General features: G+C 41.8%; 1 protein-coding gene across 6 annotated transcripts in view; it reads left to right on the forward strand.

Moving 5' to 3' along the window:
* The window catches only part of PLD5 (phospholipase D family member 5), a 255,241-nt gene that overhangs the window by 219,675 nt on the left and 17,787 nt on the right, over positions 1 to 17,779 (forward strand). For all 6 annotated transcript variants that reach the window (XM_034765027.1, XM_034765021.1, XM_034765022.1 and 3 more), the window contains 3 exons: positions 7,216 to 7,413; positions 13,127 to 13,266; positions 15,736 to 15,901. In XM_034765027.1, coding sequence (XP_034620918.1) covers positions 7,216 to 7,413; positions 13,127 to 13,266; positions 15,736 to 15,901 — 504 coding nt within the window. The remainder of the gene's footprint in view (positions 1 to 7,215; positions 7,414 to 13,126; positions 13,267 to 15,735; positions 15,902 to 17,779) is intronic.

Below are 17,779 nucleotides of genomic sequence, written 5' to 3' on the forward strand. Positions count from 1 at the left end.
AATAGTTTGCAGGAAACTAAAATCTGTAGACATTACCCGCAGTAAAACCTAAGAAAAGGTTATTCTGGAGCTCTCTTTGCCTCTTCACAGTCTTGACACCTTCTTGTATTTTACATCAAGAAGATGGTTCTGTGAATAAGATATATGATACATGCTGGGTTTGTGATGAGAACCACTCTCTTCTGTAATCCTGTTATAGCGGAGACTGCCACAGTAATCCAGTAATCTTATTAAGAAGAATATTTTACAAGGAAACAAATTTGGCTTTATGGAATCGATCCTCCTATCAATATGTTGGTGAGTGATGCAGGTTCTGTAATTCCTATTAATGCAAACTTCCCTTTCCTCTCACATTATTATTTATTATTACTACAGACCCCTATTAGCATTGTATCTGTGCCTACAATGGGACAAAAACTTCCTATGTGTTCTGCAGGTTTTTGTAATGAGTTGTGTAGAAACCATTCTGTATAGCCCTAGTTAAAACATCCCAGAAACATGGGGCTTTTCTACATGGGGCTTTAATCTGCAGCTTTTTGCTCTGTGCCTGGTAACATGCAGTACACAGGCCACAGTAAAAGTGTGCACATGGGAAAGCATGCCCTATGTCGATGCACATTTTTGCGTACACACAATGGTGGTTTGCTGCAAACTGCAGATGTAGCATTTTTGGCGGTTATTCCATGCTGAGCAGTGTGCATTTGTGGGATTTTTCTCACTGTGTATAGTGGAAGTGAGGATAGTTCAGATTTTTTTAAAATCCCATGATTCATCTCTCTCTGCCCTATGCTTCCTTTCTGGGTAGGCTAACACCATTTTCTAATTGCTGTTGGTCAGCATGCACCCAGCAATATCCATGCACTATGCTGGCAATCTCAAATACACAGAGGCTGCTTGGGCTGAATTTCAGCACTCAGAGATGGATGAATTGAACTTGGGACTTTACCTATCACACCTCTGGGCAGATGATGTGGCAGCAGCAGCTCCTCCAGCAGCACCCGAGACTTCAGCAGCAATGGAACCGGAACATGGACGAGAAAGAAGAGGAAGACACCAAGCATACTGAGCAGCAATGTGGGCTAACTTCCTGGTTTAAATAGTTGATGTGAACCAGTCAGGCTGCTGCAGGGTTTTGTCACTCTGACCTCTTTGAGCAGTCCTTCCTGTGGTATCTAACACTCCAGGAATGGGTGGGTGGTGCTTCATCTGGCTCAACATGGAGATGTTGGTTACCCAGGATGCCCCTCCCCAACCCCAAATTCTAGACCCATAGATCCTTACACCAGTAAGCTGTACTGTCCAGGGGGTGCAGAATATGGCTGGGTGTTGGTTTACAGTACTGTATTGCCTGCTGCCTTAATAGTAATATGCACTGCAAGAGGGGATTGTGGCTCCAGGAATTGCCTCTATATCACAGTATCTTTGACCATGGCAATGCTTCCCTTGGCCACTGCAACAATCTCCCCTGGAAATCTCCTGATCAGGTTGTCCCTCCATCTCCAGATACTGCCTCCATCTCTCTGCATTTTGGGGGGTGTTTGGGGACTCTGTATTGATGTTTGCAATATTTCATCACGACTTTTCCATTTTCTCCCTTTCATATTTGCCAGACTATCCTTGAGGGTCTGGACAATGCAGGTGTCATAGCTGTGGCGGTATTAAAAATAAAAGACAGGCGGTTATTGTTCAAATGCTAGGGAGCCTGTGCTAGCACTTTTTTAAATGCATGTCTAGCTTTACCTCCCTGAGATTCTTCCCAGTCTTGGGAGAACTTTGGAGATGGTAAGTGGTGTGTGCATGAAGAAGGCTGTATTGGGATTTCTGTCTGTGTTTTGCTTTACAGTTGTCCATAGGGGGAGCATTGGGAATTATGTTCCCTGTCTGGCTTTGCAAGCTTTTTTGTGCCTTGGAGGTGCTTATTTATTGTCGGTGGGATTCGCAGGGTGAAACAGGGGATGAGCTGGTTAGTAATCCTTCCTACATCCCCTTTAGGCTCTCCATGATGTTACACTGAGGCAGGGGATTAGGAGGCAGAGAATGGCCTTGTTCAAAAAGGCAAAGGACAAACTAGCAAGATACCTTGTGAAATTATTCCACAAGAATAACGTCTCCCCAGAAGTGTTCCAGGAGTGGAAGGGAGTCACAAGCTATACTGGGGTAGGGGGGTGGCTGTGCAGCTATTTCTCAGAATCTCTGAATCAAAATTGAGCGGTTTCTCAGCCTTAGGTTTTGCTTTATTTCCCCTGAAGACATGTTTAACGTGCAGAAAAAAATAGATAGGAGTATGTAATGATTACTTGAAGCACTTGCTGTTACCAGTCTGTAAAAATGTGTGTTACTGGCCATTTACAGGGGAGCTGTAATCTTTGTAGCTTTTAAGAGCATGCATTGCCCATGTCTACCCAATGTAAAGTGAGAACATTAGGCGAACTTCTTTTCTTGTAGCAAGTGATTTTAATATTCTTTGAATTTTAATAATTATTAATGGAGATATCCCATCTCCTAGAACTGGAAGGGACCTTGAAAGGTCATCAAGTCCAGCCCCCTGCCTTTGCTAGCAGGACCAAGTACTGATTTTGCCGTAGATCCCCAAGTGGCCCCCTCAAGGATTGAACTCACAACCCTGCGTTTAGCAGGCCAATGCTCAAACCACTGAGCTTTCCTTATTTAAATCTGCCATGGGAGTTGGTGGGATAGAGGCTGCGGACATACAGTGCAGCTGACAGCCATTTTGAGGTGGCGAATGGGGCTTTTGTGGGGTGGAGGAGAAGGGAGGGGTGACATTCGCCAGCAGGACTGCTGAAGGAAGGGAAAAGGAAAAATAAATACATGGGCATGTTCCCTCCATTGTGTGGGCCTGAAAATAATTGGTAATTGGGGCTTTAGCATGAGACGGAGCTGATTGCTTGGCCGGAGTAGCTGCCATTTTGGAAAGGTGTACATTGGGAAGGTGCACAAATGACTGTATGAGCCAATGGAGGGAGGTGGGGACCTCCAACTCAGAAAGGTTTCTAGCTCACATCCACCTACAGTGGCTGCAGCTGAGCCACTGGGGCACTTGGAACAGAAGCTAGCATGGGAGTAAAACATCGTCATAATACACTGAAACATAATTATTATCAAAATTATATTAAAAGATTTACATGCTGAGGTTCCCTCCATAGGATCAGCTTCCTTAGACCTTGTTCCTGGTTGCTGCCTGGGAATCAGGCTGGCCTTTCACTTGGTCAGCATCAGTGCCCTAAACCCCAAAGAGATCCTGGCTTTCTGGAGAGATCGCTTAACTTCCCTCTTGGTGCTCATCCTCCGATGAGTCTTGCTGCTCATCCTTGGGAGAGCCGGGCAGAAAGCAGCCACCAGGCTTCACAAGGTGCCTGGGTCATGTGGTTTGGTAAAATCCTGTTGAGCGCCTCAAAAAATGGACAGGTTACATGTCCCCTGCTGGACTTTTTCCTGTTATCCCTCATTTTAATGTAGGTGCTCCTGAGCTGTTTGCTCTTTATCCAGCACCGTTCAGCATCCTGGTTGTGGTCTCTCATGGACATCTGTCTATCAATGTCCACAAAAAAGTCTTTATTCCCGGGGCTGGCTGCAAGAGCTTCCTGCACCAATCAGGGGCGGCTCTAGGCACCAGCAAAACATGCAGGTGCTTGGGGCGGCACATTACCAAGGGCGGCACAATGCTGGAGCCCCAGCTCCGACCTGACGCAGTGTCCTGGGCTGGATCCTAACCGCCCTGTTGTTCCCTGACCGGGTGCCGCTGGGGCTGTGCGGCGGGGCAGGGGGAGCCAGCTCAGTGGGAAGTGTCACTGCCGTTCTCCCACGGGCAGTGGCCAGTCCCCCTCATCTTGTGTCATCCATATGCAAGTGTTTTCAAACTGGATTAATTCCATTTAGTTCTAGAGTGGCATTTAAATATTTTAATTATTATATGATTTCTTATTTACAAGCTGCCAAGGAGCTTAGGTCATTATAGACCGTAGTAATTGATCTATCATGATCTAATGGCTTGTATTACACTCTATCTAGCATGCATTTGGTTTTTGTATTAACCTGCTGTGGTGGTGTTCTGCTTCTGCTTCAGTCATCCATTTGCAATGGGATCTAGTTTCAAACATAGTGGAAGTTATGCACAGCAATGTTTCTAAAAGGCCAGGGTCTAAAAAGTCATATGAATTTGCTAAAAGGTTTTCTTCAGTGCTATAAATGAATGCTGTGGGTGTTATTCCGGAAGATGCCCAATGTGTTCAGCTCCCCGTACACTTGGAGCTAATGGTAATGAGCAGCTTGCAAGATGTCCATCACTTTCAGGACTAGGACATTCATTTCTTTGAGCAAACAGGAGTTTGAACACGTTTTATTATAATGATTACTCAAAAAGGATCCTAGAGATTCCTGCTACACCCACCACTGCTCACTCTTGTTTTCACTTCAGAAGATTTACTTCCTTCATGCTGTGAGTTCTACTTCTTGTTTCTTCATGCTTGAGTTCTCTCTAGTCTGTTCTTTAGTGGGGTTTTCCTTAGGATATAAGTATCTTCCAAAATTCAGGCTGAGGAATGTTCACCCAATCAGCTGTCACCCTGGAGGATTTTACCAGGGCAGTAGATCTCTTAAGATGATGCTTGGCTGCATGTTCCAGTCAGAGCAAGTCACAGGGTAATCCTCAAATAATTATTCTTTCAATATAAATCCCTCTCTTTCTACTTCTCCTCTTAAACTATTTTTTAAAAGTCATGTCTATAACAATAGCAGCCCTCACATTATAACAAGGAAGTATTTTCCCCTTAATTGGGCAACATACTCCTTCATGCAAAATCTGTCATTGGCAGATATCCTTACTGGCCATGCCCTGAAATGCCTGCAGGATCATGGGCTTTGTAATTAATTGGGAAAAGAGCAGCCTCTCCTCACCACAGAGTATTCTGCACATAGCTGTAAAAATAGACTCAATGTAGAGGAAGATGTTTCTGTCACAGGAAAGGATTCTTTGATTGCAGAATTGCACTAAAGATGAAGAAAGGAGAAGGCTGGCTGCTTGATTGCATACAAACAGGGATTGCTCATAATTGTCTTCTAAAATCTAATCAAGTTTTAAATAATGTTAAAAAAAACAAACAATAAATGTAGGTGATAAGCATGCACTCTTGAAATGGTTCAGCTCCAATCTGGAAATTGATTGGTTATCACTGGCATGACTGAGTGATTAGCAGATCCCCTCTATCACAGAGCAGCTTTTCTTTTGTCACCAAGGGTATGTCTACAGTGCAAGTGAAGCTGATAGTAGTGCAGGTAGCCATTTCCCTGCTAGCTTTAATCTAGCTAGCATAGGTAACAATAGCAGGATAGACATGGAAGCATGGGCTTCACCATTGGTTAGCAACCCTTCTGGGGTGCCTGCAAATGTGTTCTGGTTTCTAGCCCCTTCTGAGGTCTATGCTGCCACATCTACATTGTTATTTGTTATCTGTGCTACCACTGCTACCGTCACATCTTTACTTGCAATGTAGACACACCCTCAACGACTTGGATGGTTTCCTGTTTTTCCATCTTACAGAACATAAGGGGAGCTACAAAAACTATTTATAGAAAATTGGTCACTGTCACCCGGCATCATGTTCATTCTGTCGGACCGCGCAGTTGGGGTAGTCCCTGAGTTGTCAGATGGAAAGGAACAGAATTTCTCTCTTCTAGTTCCCTGCCAGAGAAATCATTACAATGGCTGCAAGCCTGGCAAAGTGAGGTGTATTCTTAGGACATAATTATGTCCTTGTCATTAATGGGAAGAGGGTGCAGAGTGGAATAGTAAATAAATAAATAAATGGAGATATCCTATCTCCTAGAACTGGAAGGGACCTTGAAAGGTCATTGAGTCCAGCCCCCTGCCTTCACTAGCAGGACCAAGTACTGATTTTTGCCCCAGATCCCCAAGTGGCCCCCTCAAGGATTGAACTCACAACCCTGGGTTTAGCAGGCCAATGCTCAAACCACTGAGCTATCCCTCCCCCCTAGTAAAGAGAGTATTGGTAAAATAAAGGACAGAGAGAGCAAATACCACGAATACAGACAAAGGAAAATTGTAACCATATAACTGAATGAGAATCGAGAAGTAGTCATGAAAAGCTGGTTAAGTTACACAGTCCTGATGTACAGTATAACATACTGTAAGTGAGTCCATTGCAATGGAGATTAAAAAGAAAGCAGCACTGGCAGCACAAACATGGGGTTAGAAAATAATTATGTACAGCTAATATAATTTCAGATTGTAAAAAAACATTGAGATAAAACAGAAGGCAGGAGAAATCTCAAACATACAGGTAAGTAGACACAGAGGATCAGGGTATAGTTATTATGCCAAAGATTATTTGACTAGAATATGTGCTGCAATTTAGAATAATTTCTTTCTGCATACTGAGACCAAGTTGTTGTTTGTTGACCCTCAAAATGAACTGTTATAGTACAGTCTACATTCTAAAATGCTAGTGCCACATTTGTGCGTGTTCACAGAATTATGAAATTTTCCACTTTCTGAATTAAGTTAAAAGCTGTCCGAGTCTTGTTGTTTATACAGTTTGATTAAGTAATGTTCATACGCTGAAGCTGACTAATAACTTATTTTTGGAGTGCGACATGTTGAGGCCTGATGCTCCCCCTGTATGTGATTTTTCCAGAATAGGAGCTGGGAAATGTACATTTTCATTCATTAGGTTTATTCTTGTAGTTTTCTATCAGGGTGTTAGGTTTTGTTGTTCCTCTCAGCCCACAGAAATGGAATGAAGATCATGAATTCTATTATTGTAAACAAGCAAAACCAAACTGTAAGAGGAGCAGATCTATAGCAACACCTAAGGAAGAAATAGCCTTTATAAATAAGTGGAGGGCATTTCTGTAACAAGTAGATGTCATTCATCAGAAGTTTCTTTGGTGGTGCATTATATTTTATTATGGTGCACAGCTGAGAAAAAAATACATTGAACTTTTGCACACTGTCATATTTTTGTCTGAATCAAGACTTTAGTATTAGCCATGTAGTTTATGTATTAGCCTTTAACATACCATTGTTGGTAATGTTCTCCACTGTTCTTGTCTGGTGTATATTTCTCTACAGATACAAGATATACTTATGAAAAATGTATTTTACGTGCCTACTGTATATTTCTAAAGATACATGTGTCAGCCAATACCCTGTTAATGGTATGAACTTTAATTTCACAGATGAAAGAACTTGGTGTCATTGTGTACAACTGCAGCTGCCTCGTCCTAGATTTACAAAGGATATTTGCCTTGTATAGCTCATTAAAATACAAGAATAAAGTGCCTCCAAGTTGGTCTAAGAGATTGTATGGGGTGTATGATACTCAAAAGAAACTGAAGCTGCAGCTGAATGAGACAAAATCAGAAGTCTTTGTGTCGGTGAGTTCTTAAGAGAATGTCTGTTCTTTGCCTGTTTAAGTGAGGGTGGGGGGAATATTATTTAACATTTGAGTTTTATTGGGACCGAGAAATTTGGCTTCAGTTGAACCTCCTATTACAACATTATCTTTACTGCATAAATGAATAGAAACATTGGGTTAGTCTGGTGTTTAATACCATAAATGTCAACTATCACATGTCTCTTCACACACACAAAAAGACAGGACACGTGTTGACAGAACATGTGAATAGCTACCATGATGCTGCTTACTCCCTGACAGCAGCTCACTGCTGAAAGAGTCGTCGCTACGTGTGCTTCAGCACTCTTGTGTACCCAATGTTCTCTAGGTATAACCTTTCCATTTTTAGGTTTTTAACACCCTGGAAGCATTCCTATTCAGGAAAGCACTTAAGTCCTTGAGAAATAATGGAACTTAAGCACATGCTCAAGTGCTTCTCTGAAATGTGGCCTAACTTAAGAATATACGCACCAGTACTTTTCATTCACCAAGATAAGCTGTTGAAATTGAGAGTCATGGCAGTGACTGAAACTGAGCTACAGAGAAAGTACCATAGTTACCAACTATACAAGACAGAAGTGCAAGGGAAATCTATGGTTGCTGACAGACTGGATCACTTTCTCATCGGGGAGAAAATAACCATTTCAATAGGTGTATTGTTTGTGGGGAAAATTTGTAACCAAATGTGGAGAAATTCATAGTTTTTTCTCCACTTTTCACATTACATGGACGCAAAGAATAGTAAATTCACTCTGATTTTCATGACATTTTAACTATATGTAGAGCACTGTCATGAATGTAGAGCTTTGAAAATTAACTTTTGTATTGTTACTCTTTCCTTGTACTGTAATTCTCAATATTTTTTCTTATAGTCAAGGAACAACAGGAGAGCCCTCATGTGGCTAACTTATTACCTGTACATTTCAGCTTAGCAAAGAATTTGTAGCTAAATGGATTAATTTTGTATCTAATATTTTAATTATAGTTAGTCCAAATCCTGTTACATTTTTACTAAAATTAGAGCCCAGTATCTATTTTTTTGCTATGTGACTTTTGGTTGATTAATTATCATAATCATCTTATTAACATAGCACTTCCTCCCCATCCCCATGAATGCATCCAGAGTGCTATATAACAACAGAAACTTTTATTTATAGATCATTTGAGCATATCCGACATTGAAACAACTAAAACTGGTTGAGAATGCCCAGTACCAATAGGAGGAGGGGGGTGGGAAGGGATAGGAGAAAGTAAAAAGGCCCAGCATACTAAAAAGCTGTTTTTTAATGTGGAGAGATGGAAGAATAGAATGAGCTCTTGGACTCCCCACAGCAAAGGCATGATTCCCTGTCCACCTAATGTGCAATGGTTGAATCCCTGAACGGTATGTGACCGCATATACCTATTGAGAAGATGCTCAAGGAAGATCTCAAACAGAGCCAGGGCCTACCCCAGTAAGGACTTTAAAAAATCACCACCACCCTTTAGTCCGTCTGAGACTTTATAAGCAGAAGGCAGAGTGGGTGTAATATGATTTTAGTTGTTCAAAACAATTTGCAAACCTGCTGCCCCATTCTGAACAAATAGTGAGTCCTGGTGAAATCCTTTCTTGGAGGAGAATACAGTAATGAGCTGTAGTCACAGAGAATGTGTTGCTATTATGAGGTTATCATAGGGTGAAGAATGACACAGCCTGAGCAAATGGAGTGTGTGGGGAAAGATACCTTTCATACCACATTTAGCATGGTCGTGAGTGAAAGTGACACCAACCATTTCCAAACAAGTCCTTTTGATAAACGCATGCATGAAAGAAGAGAGGACATCCTCATGCTGCAATCCTTAACCCATCAGTGACTCTCCCCTCTCCCAGGAGCAAATCCGCTTCAACGCGCCCAGCCGCTGTATCATATCAGCATTCCTCCTGGGTGGAGACAGAATGTGTAGGGCCTACAGGGCAATTATATATCACCAGACCTACAGTGGATATTGTGCTTCAATTTACTCAGTAAGGCCCCATAATTGATACTGATTGATACTTACCATCTCGTTCTGACTTGAACCATGGAAGGGTAGTTCTACACCCACCTCATCTTCCTTTGCTCCCCCATCCACTGTGCTGCAGTTTCTCCTGATAAATCTTCTTTTCCTCGTTTGCTTTTTTTCCTATACCACAAGGTTGTCCAGGAAGTGGGAATGAGAAGGAAAGAAAGATGCAGTTTCCAAAACCAGATTCTTCCCTTCTTGAAAACAGGATTTTCAATATATCATTTCTCACACCGGGCAGCATTGTCTAAGCGTCTAAGAAAGGAACTGCAGAAGAATTCTATAGCCAGTTGAAAGGGCACAGAGACGTTTGCTATTAGTATCTAGTTATCCAAGCTGGAATTTGGCCAGGGCAGCAATCCTAATCCTGAAAAAAAATGCCCTGGGATCTTTAATGACCACAGTTGGTCAGAAATTTATTTATATGTCTCTCCTGTAATTATGTTAACAATGTCGTAATGGACAATTTGCATTTCATATCTGTGCGCTGACGTGAATGTTAGTGATAGTTTTATAATGTTTTTTCCGCAACTGTGCTAATGATGGGAATATAGGAAGGCCAACAAGTCCCTTGCCCTTCTATATCCTCTCCTGTGGAAAATGAACATGGTAGACAAGTCTATTAACTTTACTCTGCCAATTTACCCTGTATTCAAAATGCCTCTGGATCAACAATAGTTATCAAACTGCTTCCAGGAGAGACTGCAGCAGCTCTGGATTCTGTAGCTAGTTTGTCTTTTTGCTGTTAACTTGTACCCCTGAGCATTTCTAGAGAGAGAATAGTCTGTTATCTTTGGAGTAAATCAAATTGTGTATACAGTATGCTGAGAAAACAGATTCAGATAATAAAAATAAATCACCTACGTTATATTTTTTATTTTTTACCTTGCTTCCTGAATCTAAATTAATTGTCTTAAAAATTCTTCTCTTCCAGTCTTTCTTGCTGTGTAAGATATGAACATCACAGTAAATCAATGATTCTCCATTCAGGAATCCTCATGGTATAGTTGCTTAGCAACAGTACAGTCTTGCTGAGTGGCTGAGAGAGACAAAAGAAAATGCAGTTGCTTTTTCTGAGAATTCAGGGCTCAATCCTGGGACAGCTTGGATACTCTGAACTGCCAGTGATCTTAATTACTCAATTATGGTTTTTTTATTATTAAAATAACACTTAGGAACACCAATCAAGGATCAGGGCCCCATTGTGCTAGTTACTGTACTGACAAATAAAGAAGAAAGCCTCTATACCAAAGAGACCACAGTAGATTAGTTGTCAGGGTGCAACATGTGGACAAAGCAGACAAAGAGAGTGGGGGAAGGTAGGAAGATGAGGTAACAAAATAAAGAGTTTAGCATGTTCACCACTTGTCTAACCAATGCCTGATGAGAGTGATTTGTAAACAACATGAATGAGGGAGGTTTTAAAGATCAGACCCTTACAGAGAAGCAGTATCTTTCACAGACTGTGATTTTCTTAGCAATATGTTACCTTGAATAAAACAGTAAATAGGTTAAGGTTATAAACACTAATTCATAATATTTATGAATGATGTGCCCTGTTAGTGTTGTGGCCTGGATACATCTACTACTTTGTAATGTAACCAGTATTGTGAATCTTTAAAGCAAAATCCTGTGATGTATCATGTAACACCTTCCTCTCAAGTAGAGCTTCTTTGATAGCAATGGCTATTTTTACGATTGACCCCTTTGGAAATCTTCCTATACAACTATAATTCTGTATAATGCTCAAACAGCAATTAGATATCTGATTCCCGCGACATAGATTCATAGATTCTAGGACTGGAAGGGACCTCAAGAGGTCATCGAGTCCAGTCCCCTGCCCGCATGGCAGGACCAAATACTGTCTAGACCATCCCTGATAGACATTTATCTAACCTACTCTTAAATATCTCCAGAGATGGAGATTCCACAACCTCCCTAGGCAATTTATTCCAATGTTTAACCACCCTGACTTTTTCCTAATGTCCAACCTAGACCTCCCTTGCTGCAGTTTAAGCCCATTGCTTCTTGTTCTATCCTTAGAGGCTAAGGTGAACAAGTTTTCTCCCTCCTTCTTATGACACACTTTTAGATACCTGAAAACTGCTATCATGTCCCCTCTCAGTCTTCTCTTTTCCAAACTAAACAAACCCAATTCTTTCAGCCTTCCTTCATAGGTCATGTTCTCAAGACCTTTAATCATTCTTGTTGCTCTTCTCTGGACCCTCTCCAGTTTCTCCACATCTTTCTTGAAATGCGGTGCCCAGAACTGGACACAATACTCCAGCTGAGGCCTAACCAGAGCAGAGTAGAGCAGAAGAATGACTTCTTGTGTCTTGCTCACAACATACCTGTTAATACATCCGAGAATCATGTTTGCTTTTTTTGCAGCAGCATCACACTGTTGACTCATATTTAGCTTGTGGTCTACTATAACCCCTAGATCCCTTTCTGCCATATTCCTTCCTAGACAGTCTCTTCCCATTCTGTATGTGTGAAACTGATTTTTTCTTCCTAAGTGGAGCACTTTGCATTTGTCTTTGTTAAACTTCATCCTGTTTAACTCAGACCATTTCTCCAATTTGTCCATATCATTTTGAATTATGACCTTGTCTTCCAAAGCAATTGCAATCCCTCCCAGTTTGGTATCATCCGTAAACTTAATAAGCGTACTTTCTTTGCCAATATCTAAGTTGTTAATGAAGATATTGAACAGAGCCGGTCCCAAAACAGACCCCTGCGGAACCCCACTTGTTATGCCTTTCCAGCAGGATTGGGAACCATTAATAACAACTCTCTGAGTACGGTTATCCAGCCAGTTATGCACCCACCTTATAGTAGCCCCATCTAAATTGTATTTGCCTAGTTTATCGATAAGAATATCATGCAAGACCATATCAAATGCCTTACTAAAGTCTAGGTATACCCACATCCACAGCTTCTCCCTTATCCACAAGGCTCGTTATCCTATCAAAGAAAGCTATCAGATTGGTTTGACATGATTTGTTCTTTACAAATCCATGCTGGCTATTCCCTATCACCTTACCACCTTCCAAGTGTTTGCAGATGATTTCCTTAATTACTTGCTCCATTATCTTCCCTGGCACAGAAGTTAAACTAACTGGTCTGTAGTTTCCTGGGTTGTTTTTATTTCCCTTTTTATAGATGGGCACTATATTTGCCCTTTTCCAGTCTTCTGGAATCTCTCCCGTCTCCCATGATTTTCCAAAGATAATAGCTAGAGGCTCAGAGACCTCCTCTATTAGGTCCTTGAATATTCTAGGATGCATTTCATCAGGCCCTGGTGACTTGCAGGCATCTAACTTTTCTAAGTGATTTTTAACTTGTTCTTTTTTTATTTTATCTGCTAAACCTACCCCCTTCCCATTAGCATTCACTATGTTAGGCATTCCTTCAGACTTCTCTGTGAAGACCGAAACAAAGAAGTCATTAAGCATCTCTGCCATTTCCAAGTTTCCTGTTCCAAGTTTCCTGTTCGTACCTTTGAAATTACAGCTGTATAGTTTAACATACCAGTGGTTAATATTCTCCACTATGTTTTGTAATTTTATTTGCAAATCTCACCTCAAGATGACAAAAAACACCTCTTTTTTAATTTAAGTGTAACATTTGACTTTTTGTCTTCACAGAATTCTCCCAAACTCTTTTGTCCAAAAGACCGAGTCTTGGATATTGAAGCTATCTACAATGTTATAGATGATGCCAAACAGTTTGTTTATATAGCTGTCATGGATTACCTCCCTATTGTCTTTGACACAAATGCTAAAAGGTTAGTGAGTGTCCACAATGTATTAGCACAGTGCTGCAATGAGAGAAAGCTCTTGCTGGTGAAAATAAATCACCAGGCATTTAGTTACTTGTTATGGATCAATTTCTTAGGACCCAATTCTGCTCTCATTCAAATCAATGAGAGTTCTACCATTGACTTAACTGGGAGCACAATTGGGACCTAAGACGGAATTCCTAAGTTCTGGGTTCTAAGCTGTGGATCCCCCTATTGGAAGGAGATCAGAATGTGTCTAGTCTGACCTTCTACAAGTGACTGAGACCCAGGAAAACAACAATAGAGCTCACTTCTGTTTCTTATGTTACTGTATTCAGCGCCTAGATACAATGGCTATTGGCACTCTATGAATACCAGATAGTGTCTGTGTGTGTGAAAGAGAGAGAGAACATATTGAAGGATCTAATACACAGTATGGAAGCTGTCATAATTTTATGTTAAAAAAACAGATCTTTTCAAACTCAGCACAGATTTCACTTCCAGCCATATTACATTATAGCTAGCTCATAGCAAAAAAAAGTCAAAAAAGTTTATGCACAATGTATTTTTGGCCTAGATTTTCAAAAGTGCTCAGGACCTACAACTGGAGCCAAATCTTAATAAAATTATTCAGCTCCCCTCCCCCCAGTTGGAGCTGAATAAGTGGTTAAATTGAGAACTGCCAAGTATCCAGTAGCTCTCATTGCTCTCAAAGGCAGGTGCTGGGAGCTGAGCCTTTTGGAAATCTGGCCACTTAATTCAGGTGCCGTAATGATAGCTGTTGGCTGCTGGCTCTTTTGAAAATCTATATTTATGCCTTTTTTCACCCTTGCATAATTGGGGGAAAAAAGGGTTATGTGTAACCCTTCCAAAACTAGACGTGAGAAATTTGAGACCCACAAGAACATTTTTGGAGAAAGTTACTGTCTAAAGCTATACTAGTGGTTTAAAATGGAATAGATCTTTTATAACTTTAATTATAGTGTTGCTCTGTTAGGGAGGAGGCAAGGATTTTCCCCGCTCTATAGAGGAACCAGCTGATCTGTCCCCCTAGCCTGATTAATCCAGAGATCCATGTGGATTTGAGGGGAAGATCCACTCGAGACACAGGACCATCTACACCAGGGGTCGGCAACATTCGGCACACGGCTCGCCTGGGTAAGCACCCTAGCGGGCTGGGCCAGTTTATTTACCTGCTGACGCGGCAGGTTTGGCCGATCGCGGCCCCCACTCACCGCAGTTCACCGTCCTGGTCCAATGGGGGTTGTGTGGGGCAGCGCGGGTCGAGGGATGTGCTGGCCGCAGCTTCCCGACGCCCCCATTGGCCTGGGACGGCGAACCGCGGCCAGTGGGGGCCGCGATCAGCCGAACCTGCCACGGCAGCAGGTAAATAAACTGGCCCAGCCCGCTAGGGTGCTTACCTGGCAAGCCGCGTGCCAAACGTTGCCGACCCCTGATCTACACAGAGAGGTCCCTTACAGTTTTACTGGCAGCTTGGCTTTAAACTTGATGCACTGCCATAGCTTCCCCACCGGCATTGTCCTCCAGCTCCCATTAAAGGAGTTCCTTTGGCAATCTCCTTAGATTGATGGTAGAAGTGAGCTGCACATCTCCCTTGGGTTTCTTGCCAGACTCTCTTGCTCCTGGCCTGCTCCTTCTCCAGGAGTGGGATCTCTAGACCCATGTTGAGTGCTCTGGGCCAAGGACAGTAGGAATAGTGCCACAGAGACAGCTGTCATATTTGGGTAAGAATTCACTGACTCCCCAGCAATTGGACAGTGACGGTTGGGGAGAGACAGAGCCCTCATGTGAGCAAACTCCCGTCCCACCCAAAGAATATAGGGACCCTGCTCTGGGGTATCTCTCTTTCTCTTCTTCCCCCACCCCCCGGCAGGAACTTCTTGAGATTATTATAGTCCTAGGCCTGAGGTCCCAGAATGGGGGAGAGGCTGACAATCAGGGCTTTAAAAAGTAAGACGTTGATAGCTCCTTCTGCTTAAAACTGAGAGAAGTTCTCGCTCTCTCTCTGGCTTGGTTAAGCAGTGCTTTCTGATAGCTCCCTCTCTACTTCGGAATTGCGAGAGCTGCACTTCCTGTTCCAGTCTGCTTTAACACTGTTGAAGACATGTGCATCACTCCGCTGGGTGTGGGAGGACTAGAAGTTCATTTTGCATGAGTCTTTGCATCCACAGGGGCAGCTCTGCGACCATCTACCCGGGGAAGAGCTCGGGCATATTCACTCACACAGGCCAATAGGGTCTCACTGCCCCCAGGATTGGTTGGTTTTGTGTGAAGCAAGGTGACACAGTGGTAAGAGTCTAGCACAGCTCTTCCTGCCATGTCAGTTTGATTCCCTAGACTGCAGACAAATGCTGTTCATGTTTTGTTTAGTTTTCCCTAGTGGGGCTAGGTCTGCCTTGGTAAAAATCTAATTGATTGCTTTTTCCCTGAATGTATTGTGTGCTTTCTCCACAGGTACTGGCCATATTTGGATGGGAAGATAAGAGAAGCACTAGTGTTACGAAGTATTAAAGTCCGGCTCCTCATAAGTTTCTCAAAAGACACTGATCCCCTTACATTTAACTTTGTTTCATCTCTTAAAGCTATTTGCACTGAGGTTCCCAGCTGTAGTTTAAAAGTTGTAAGTATACACCATATGGTTCAGAATAAGTCTAAGACGTTTTCAGTACACAAAAATATACCAACGATAAGTATATTAAGATTATCTGTGTTACTGTGGAAACCTTAAAGTTTCATTGAAAACCACGTGAAATGCATAATTTGGGGCCAAATTTAGCCCTGGTGTACGCACAACTCTTGACTGCAATAGACTTTAATGAACCAGTAGCAAAGGTAAATGCATCATTAACCCCAATTCAGTTCCCTTCTGCAAGTGAAATATTTTGTATTACCCTGCATGGTGTTCACTGTAATTTATGATCATTGTGGCCAAGTTACTAGATAGATTTCAGTGATGTGTTACAAACCTTTACAAGTTTGAATTTGGTCCTCTTTTGTAACAATTCCTTTCATTTTACTGTATTGATTACTGAATGCTCTTCAGTTTTGGTAACAATTGTGCAGAATTTGGATCTCACATGGCAGTGGTAACAACTTACGTGCTATAATCATATAATGCAAGTTCCTGGGGACAGGGACTCTCTCTGTTATTTGTTAGTACAGTGGCACTGTTCTGCTAAACCAAACTGAGGAAGATAGTAATACTTATCACTTACATAGTGTGTGTTTTTAATCTTCAGAGCACTTTACAAACACTAACCAGTCCTAACACTACCCCCTGTGAGGTAGATCAGTAGGAAGGAAAGTTAAATGACTGGCCCATGACTCCATGTGTCACAGCCAGGGTTAGGATTCAGGAGATCCTGGCTCCCAGTCCTGTGTTCAGAACACTAAATCTGGTCTCTCCTGGAGAAACGTAACCAAATGAGTCACAGTTTTATGTCTTGTTTAAATTGAAGAGAATGTGCCATCACTGGACTGCTTATCTGATTGTGGAATAATGTGATCTGACTGTCAAATACACTAGCGCCTTCTTCCTCTTTATCACAGTAAATAAAATAAATGCAGATTTTACATGGACATTATGCAGTTCATTCAAAGTTATGAATGCAGAACAACTATTTCTTGGCCACATTGCACATGCAGTGTATAAAGAAGTATTTAACACCACATGTGCTGCACTTCACAGAAGCGGGTAGAGTTATGATTGATGTTGCACTAAATTTGACATAGTTGTTCATGAATTAAGGTATTTATGAAATTCAGTGAAAGATACTGGAAGTAAAAAAACAGTCCTCTGAGGCACCCATCCCATTTGAGAAAAATCATCTGCTGAGGTTCTGATTTTTTTTTTTCAGTAATTCACATAAGATGGTTATTGTTAATTAGACTAATAGCTGCTATGGAAGCCTGGTTACATACATCACTGAATGTATGTACTTTTACACTCAGTAAATAAAGCCAACCAATACTAGATCCATTTTCCCTGTGAGGTCTGAATATACCAATGTCAGACTTTATATGTTTTGGGAACAGTTAACACAGTTAGCACAGCTCCCATTATTTTGAATTCCCCTTAAACCATAGGGAGAAGTTACCCCTGAGTTTTAAACATGCAGAAGGAAGTTGGAGCAAATGAGAGCTTTGGCCTTTTGGCACAAGGACTGTTTTCAGTTCCAAGACGGGTTTGGTATGGTGTTCATATGGCTCCTGTGTGAATTACATAGACCCAAGTCACCTGTCCGAGGCAGAGCCTTCCTGCCTTCATGGCATCAGTCTTCCTCCATTCTCTTTTTTATGTCCATCCTTAACTTTCCACAACTTAAGTTTTCTCCACTCCTTGCTCTACTTCCATCCCCTCCTTCCATTCCTCAGGTAAAGCTGTTAAATAATGTAAATAAAATAAAAACTAAAGAGAAAAGTAAAATAAAGTTCTCCAAGATCAGTTCAGGCATTAGTCATCAATGGCTGCAATTCCCATCCCAATCTGCATTGCCTC

The sequence above is a fragment of the Trachemys scripta genome, chromosome 3, assembly GCF_013100865.1.
Source record: "Trachemys scripta elegans isolate TJP31775 chromosome 3, CAS_Tse_1.0, whole genome shotgun sequence".
Taxonomy (NCBI): domain Eukaryota; kingdom Metazoa; phylum Chordata; order Testudines; family Emydidae; genus Trachemys; species Trachemys scripta.